This window comes from Crocuta crocuta, unplaced genomic scaffold (assembly GCF_008692635.1).
Source record: "Crocuta crocuta isolate KB4526 unplaced genomic scaffold, BGI_CrCroc_1.0 scaffold224, whole genome shotgun sequence".
In the NCBI taxonomy this organism is placed as follows: domain Eukaryota; kingdom Metazoa; phylum Chordata; class Mammalia; order Carnivora; family Hyaenidae; genus Crocuta; species Crocuta crocuta.
In genome coordinates, this window is record NW_027529545.1 from 2,330,237 (window position 1) to 2,336,922 (window position 6,686).

A 6,686-nucleotide genomic window follows, 5' to 3' on the forward strand; every position below is an offset into this window, starting at 1 on the left:
GGTTAGAGGTCCAGGAACTTGGTCAAGATTATGGAAAAGAAATGGCAGAGCTTGGATTAAAGAGAGTCTGATTGTAACCCAGTGGTTCCCAAGTTGAGTGGGCACCACACTGCCTGGAGGCTTGTTCAACAGAGATTCCTGGGTCAGCCCCATCATCTCAGAAGTCTGTGCTTGGTAGGTCTTGGGTTGTGCCCCCAATTTTGCATTTGTGACAGATTGCTTGGTGCTGCTATAAGGTACAGACTCTTGAGTGTCACCCCTTCCTGCTCTGATGCAAATACAAAGGGTGGAATTACCTTTACCGGTGGGCAGCCATCTTGGGGTGAGATACCAATGCTTATGCCTCATCCTCTGATACTCTGACTCAGTCGGCTTGGCCTTGGTCCCAGGCATCTGGAGTTAACAAGTGTTTCCTTGTGATTCCAGTGTGTAGCCAGGCTTCCCGTTGGAAACCACAGAGTTGGTCTGCACCGAGGAAACTTTCATGCATTTGTGAAATCATTTGAGGATCTCGATAAAATTCAGATTTCACATTATGCAACAGTCCAAAGAGATACTCAGGCTGCTGGATGTTTCCCAAACCCCATGGCTGCCAGATAAACTACAGGCTGTCCAGCTGAATCTTGCTTTTCGACAACCTCTGCAAATATTTTTTTTCCTATCAATATATCCCAAATAGTGCATTGGACATACTTACATTATAAATTATTCTTTGGGTATTTGAAATTCAGTTGAAATGGGCAATCCTACGCAAAAGAGAAGAATGATGTGAATTGCTTCTTTCAACCCTCTCTTTCTCTCTCTTTCACTCATAGATTCTTGGTTCTAATCCAGACCTGCTGAGCCATAATTTCTAGGATATGGTAGTCTTTATAGTTTTCAAGCACTGCAAAGTGATTCTTATCCGCTCAGTTTNTATGCGAAATTCACACTGAACTCGGGGTCCTGTGTTTACAAGTGGCAAACCTGGCAACCCTGGGCTGGAGGACATTCTTGCAAGTGATCTGTCGAGCCAGCCTGCTGACCATCCTCCGTAGTGAACATCAGGTTCTTACTTCCAATGTTGTCTTAGGGTGTCACAGAAGTGGCCACGAAGAACTTAGTGGCTGATAAGAACTTGGACGAGAAAAGGAAGACATTCTTCAAAGAGGAGAAGTAACCAAAGGTGTCAGCACCTGGGAAGAATGCTCAGGAGCTCCGAATGGACTCCCAGGGAGGTGGGCGTGGGGAATAAAGGGCTTGTCCCCGACACTGGGCGCAGAGTCACGGTGCTTCCCAAACTGAGGAGTTCAGTACACAGCCGTATTGACATAGGTGTAGTACGTGCATCAGGGAGGCCTCTGAAGTAAGGCAGGAAGTGAACTCTACTTTTACAAGCGCTGGTGCTTCTACTACTATGCAAAATGCCATCTCTTTGCACGCCTAGTAGAAAAATCTATGTCTTTCATAGCAGTTGTGGGATGGGGACATTCGCGAGTGGTGCAGAGTCTAGTGAAAACACAGAGGTTGGAACCAGGAGAATAGGTCCCCAGACCATCTCCCTCGTAATCTGAGAGCAAACCAGCAGCTCCCAAGGCTAGATATTGGGGGGTGGATCTCCAGCAATCCCACTCACAGGAGCCAGAGCCAAATCCCTCCATAATTATGACTCTTCTCCTTGATTTGTGTCAAGACTCTTAAGGTTAGATACTTAGGATGGTATTTTTTTGTTGTTCCTCGTGCATTTTAATTTGCCAAATTCTCCTAATTCCTTCCCAAACCGTTTATTTTCTGTCATCACATTAGCAGATAGACATACAGACCTATCTGATTTTACTTATGCAATTTTGTTATGTCGGCTGACGTCCCTGGAACCGAATTCGCGTTTGTAGATTATTCCTGCATTAGCACTTCGTGTGGTGTTTTCTGACAAAAGGCTTTATTGAAAAACATCTTGGTGAACTGGTGTTTTGTGCTTCCTGAACATACTGTACAGGGCAGAATGTGCCTTATAATAAAATTCAGGCTGACTCCTGTTTGTCATAATACCGTATTTTTACACGTCAATTATATCAGGAAGCCTTCTGTGTCTTTCTTTTAGTGTTTCAGACTTTGGTGGGTGTGGCCAAGAAAAGAGAAGAATCCCTAAAAGTAAAGACAATTTGTTTTCCATAGGTTGAGAACGATTGACATTGTGGTACAGTGCATAGTCATCCAGAATAAATAGTTACATTGCGCAGACCACCTTTCACTGGAGTATTCTTTGTATCACCTCTTACTGTACTGTTGCTTTTGGAAAACTTTTTAATAACAAGATATGGTGCCTTTATGCCACTAAGGGCTTATGTCCTTTGTCCAACCTTAGAAAGCACTCTAAATGCATTCTCTGGTACTTTAGAGAAATTCGCATTTATTTGGTATTACCACAGGATGGAAAATTTGTGTGTTCTCCAGCTGCCGGGAAGCAGCACATTTTTATAAAACCTCCAGAGGAAATTGCCACCGCTGAATTTTGCACGAATAAGAGGAACAGAAACTGTGGCCTTGCCTTTTCTTTTAATAGCCAAGGAGCAAGAAAGAATCCTGTGATGGGATTCTGAATTTGCCAGACCTATAGTAGCTTTGTGAACTCTGGCTCGCCGCACTTCACGAAGGATGTGGGAAAACTGAAAGCAAGGTTGAAAAAAAGCAAATAGGTGGTTTAAATGATTCAATCGAGTTCCTCCTGAGAAATCTTACAGGAAATGGGCTTCCTTCACCCGTGCCTGCAGAAACGTCTGGTGCATTATCAGATCTCTGCGTTGGGTGCGCAATTGCGGTGCGTTGCCCTGTGTTCTGGGGAAGTAAAAGCTGGGTCTCCACAGAAAAGTGACACCCCCTAATTGCCTGCTCGCGGTAGGAGAGCTCTCATATACCCACGTGCACGTCATGGCTGTCATGCCTGGGGTCCCATAAGAGGCTCCCAGGTGCAGTGCCGAGATGGTGACCGTGAGGCCCTGGGAACGCCGTCACGGATTTCCCCCTACATGGGTTGACCTCAGTTTGCAATTTGGAAGTGCCCAGAACTTATAGGCCATCCAGGAAGAAAATTCACATGGCGTGAATGGATCGAATGAGGGGGGATGTTGGTTGATCCAAAAATGGCTCTGCATATTTCTTTGTGGTACAAGTGCTGGTCACATGCAGTTACTTCCCCTTCCCTTTTGCTTTTGCGAATGCAGGCTTCTGGAAAATTCTCTGTAGCCTACTCTTCCCTTTTTCTGCTGATTGAAATTTAAGGTTTGGACTTAAAAGTATGAATGCTAACGTGTGGATTTCCACTGGAACTTAAATGGAGATTTGTGTCCGGTTTTGTGACTCACATTGATTGGAGCATGGTTAATACGAGTGGAAATTTTGTGCTTTGGTTAGAGGAGTCCAGGAAACTGTGGCTTCATGTTATTTGCTTAGTATCAGTAAAAACAGGGGTGCCTGGGGGCGCCTGGGTGGCTTAGTCGGTTAAGCGTCCGACTTTCGCTTAGGTCANGCATGCTCTATCAGTCTTAAAAGTAAACATTAAAAAATTTCTTTTACTATCCATAAAAACAGTGCTTACATGTATGTATTTATATTGTGACNTATTCAAAACGGGTAGTAGGTCCTTTGTAAAGTTACTTAATCTTTCTGAGTCTTTTGTTGTTTCCTCATCTGTCAAATGGAATACGTGCGATTGGATACATGTGTGTGACTCCTAGCATGTCTGAGAGGAAGGAAGGAAGACAATATCAAGGAAACTGATGAGCGCGGTACCTGTCACAAAAACACTCTTTAGAAATTATTCATTCAATCAGATGAGAGCACCGCCCACAGACGAAAGGAGCGAGTGCTCTGCTCCATCTGGACTTGGTTTCTGAAGAAATGTTCACCTGTCAGGTGGAATGATGCTTTTCTTTTTCTCTCTTCTGTTTCCAGCCACAGGACGAAGTCTTCGGGCTGGCCACCTCCCTCGGGAACCTGGGGCTTGAACCAGGTACCACCCTATGGATGGGAGATGACTGCGAACCGGGATGGCCGGGACTGCTTCATCAAGTAGGTAGAACTGACGCCACGAACAGTGAACTCTTTTGCTTTTTCTGTGTCTCTCTTGCGAGCCATGACTCAGCAATTAACTATACATTAGGGTCTGAGACGTTGTGAGGCCATTACCCAAGGCATCTTAATCGTCTTTGTCTTCTGCGTCTTGTGACATGAGGTTGCTTCGTCGTTGGGCATGTGCCATGTGAGAGTAGTAAGTCGGGGTGGAGTGAGGGAACTCTGGGACAGAGAAAAAGTGTTCAGTAGTGAGTCTGACGCCAGTTGTACTCGTTGTCTGAGGCTAGAAGTAAGTTTGACATGGAGGAGTAGCATTTCAATTGCTTTCTAGAAATGCTCAAGGCAGAAATGGTCCTGGCTCATTCGCAACTTAAAACATCAGCTGCAAGAGTTGTGTGCATTACTGGTTGAGTCATAAGTTTCTCGCACTGACACTGGCTAAGGTTGAGTTTTTGGTACAGTTTTTATGTTTTACAGTGCATATAACATAACGTTATATTTTATTTAACATCTTAACCATTTTTTGGTGTACAAGTCTGTGATATTAGGTTCACTCAGAAGGTTGTATGACCATTAACACTGTCTGTTTCTAGAACTCTTTCATCATCCCCAACAGAAACCCTGTACCCATTAAATAACTTCCCATTCCCTTCTTCCAGCTACTGGTAACTTCTATTCTACTTTATGTCTCAATGAATCTGCCTATTTTCTTTAGTTTTTTTGTTTGTTTGTTAAATATTTATTTTTGAGAGAGAGAGAGAATGAGCAGAGGAGGGACAGAGATAGGGAGACAGAATCTGAAGCAGGCTCCAGGCTCTGGTCTGTCGGCATAGAGCCCGATGCGGGGCTCAACCTCATGAACCTTGAGATAATGACCTGAGCCAAAGGTGCATATGCAACCAACTGAGCCACCCAGGCACCCCTGAATCTACCTATTATAGATATCTCATACAATGTCAAATCATAAAGTATTTGTTCTTTTGTTGTTAGCTCATTTCACTTAACATAATGCCCTCAATATTCATCTATGGTGTAGTATCTAGAATAATTTTATTCCTTTTCAAGGCTGAATTTTTTTTTCCTTTGTATGTATTCCATTGTATGGATACAGCTGATTTGCTTAACCAGTCATCTGTCAATGGAAATTTGGGTGGTGTCTACCCTTTGGCTCTTATGTATAATGCTGCTATGAGCATTGCTTTACACGTATCTATTTGAGTCCCCGCTGGCCATTCTTGTGGGTGTGTACCTAGAAGTGGGATGACTGGGTCTTAAGGTAATTCAATGTTTACTTTTTGNCTAGGGTTTCTCTACTGTAGAAAGTGATCTAGTTTCATTCTTCTGCATGTTGCTGTCCAGTTCTCCCAGCTCCATCTGTTAAAGAGGCTCTCTTTTTTTTTCCCCTGGATACTCTTTCATGCTTTGTCAAAGATTAGTGGGCCGTACATTTGTGGGTCCAATTCTGGGTTCTCTATTCTATTTCACTGGTCTATGTGTCTTTTTTTGTGCCATAATTTAAAAAATGTAATTGATGGTCAAATTGGCTTACATAGAACAACACCCAGTACTCATCCCAATAATTTCCCTCCTCAGGGCCCGTCACTCATTTTCCCTCTCCTCCACCCTCCCATCTACCCTGAGTTTGTTCTCTGTATTTAAGAGTTACTTGTGGTTTGCCTCCCTCCCTCTCTGTTTGTAACTATTTTTCCTCCTCCCTTCCCCCATGGTTTTCTGTTAAGTTTCTCAAGATTCATGTATGAGTGAAAACATATGACATCTCTCCTTTTCTGACTGACTCATGTCAGTCAGCATAATACCTTCCAGTTCCATCCACATTGCTGCAAATGACCTGATTTCATTCTTTCTCGTTGCCAAGTAATATGGATAAAGAAGATGTGGTTTATATATACAGTGGAGATGAGTTCTTATATTGCGCTTATCAAAAAAGCAGACATCTGCTCTGCTTACTTTTACAACCCAAGTGAAATATTTTTTTTAAGTTTATTTATTTTTGAGAGAGAGAGAAAGTGAGGGAGGGGCAGAGAGAGAGGGACACAGAACATCCCAACCAGGCTCCTCACTGCCCACACAGAGCCCAACACGGGGCTTCAACTCCTGAACCACGAGGTCGTGACCCCAGCCAAAATTAAGAATCTGCCACTTAACCGACTGAGCCACCAAGGCACCCCAAGTATTCTTAAATATGAGCATTTAAAAAATAGATTTGAGATCATTGTGCGTGGTTGATCCTAGCCTAATACAACGGAGCAGAGATTGGAGGCCAAAGGAATCTCTTTTAGACCATAGGCTGCACTCTTTGTTCTATTCAGTCTTACTGGGTTCTGACAAGCCGACGGAGTCACTATGAAAGTGAGGGATCATGTTTATAAAGATAAAAATATTTCCAAGATTGTTTTGTGGGATTTGGTCCTTGGACAGCCTCGCACCTCCCAGTGATTATTGGAAGGTATCTGCATGAAAAACGCATGAATGTTGGGGTCAGTTTCCCAGTCTCTGTGGTTGAAATCTCTCCTCTTCCTTGAATTTCTTGCAATGGGGAGAGCTGGTATCTTCAAATTGCCCTTGAACATGACCCACCTCAAGGAGCCTGTGGCAGTGGCTGGCTGGCTGTTCAA

The 6,686-nt window shown here is 43.6% G+C and overlaps 1 protein-coding gene across 1 annotated transcript in view; it reads left to right on the forward strand.

The window, feature by feature from the left end:
• FRMPD4 (FERM and PDZ domain containing 4) overlaps positions 1 to 6,686 on the forward strand; it is a 533,682-nt gene that overhangs the window by 340,820 nt on the left and 186,176 nt on the right. The window contains exon 2 of the mRNA XM_077761395.1: positions 3,931 to 4,047. Coding sequence (XP_077617521.1) covers positions 3,931 to 4,047 — 117 coding nt within the window. The remainder of the gene's footprint in view (positions 1 to 3,930; positions 4,048 to 6,686) is intronic.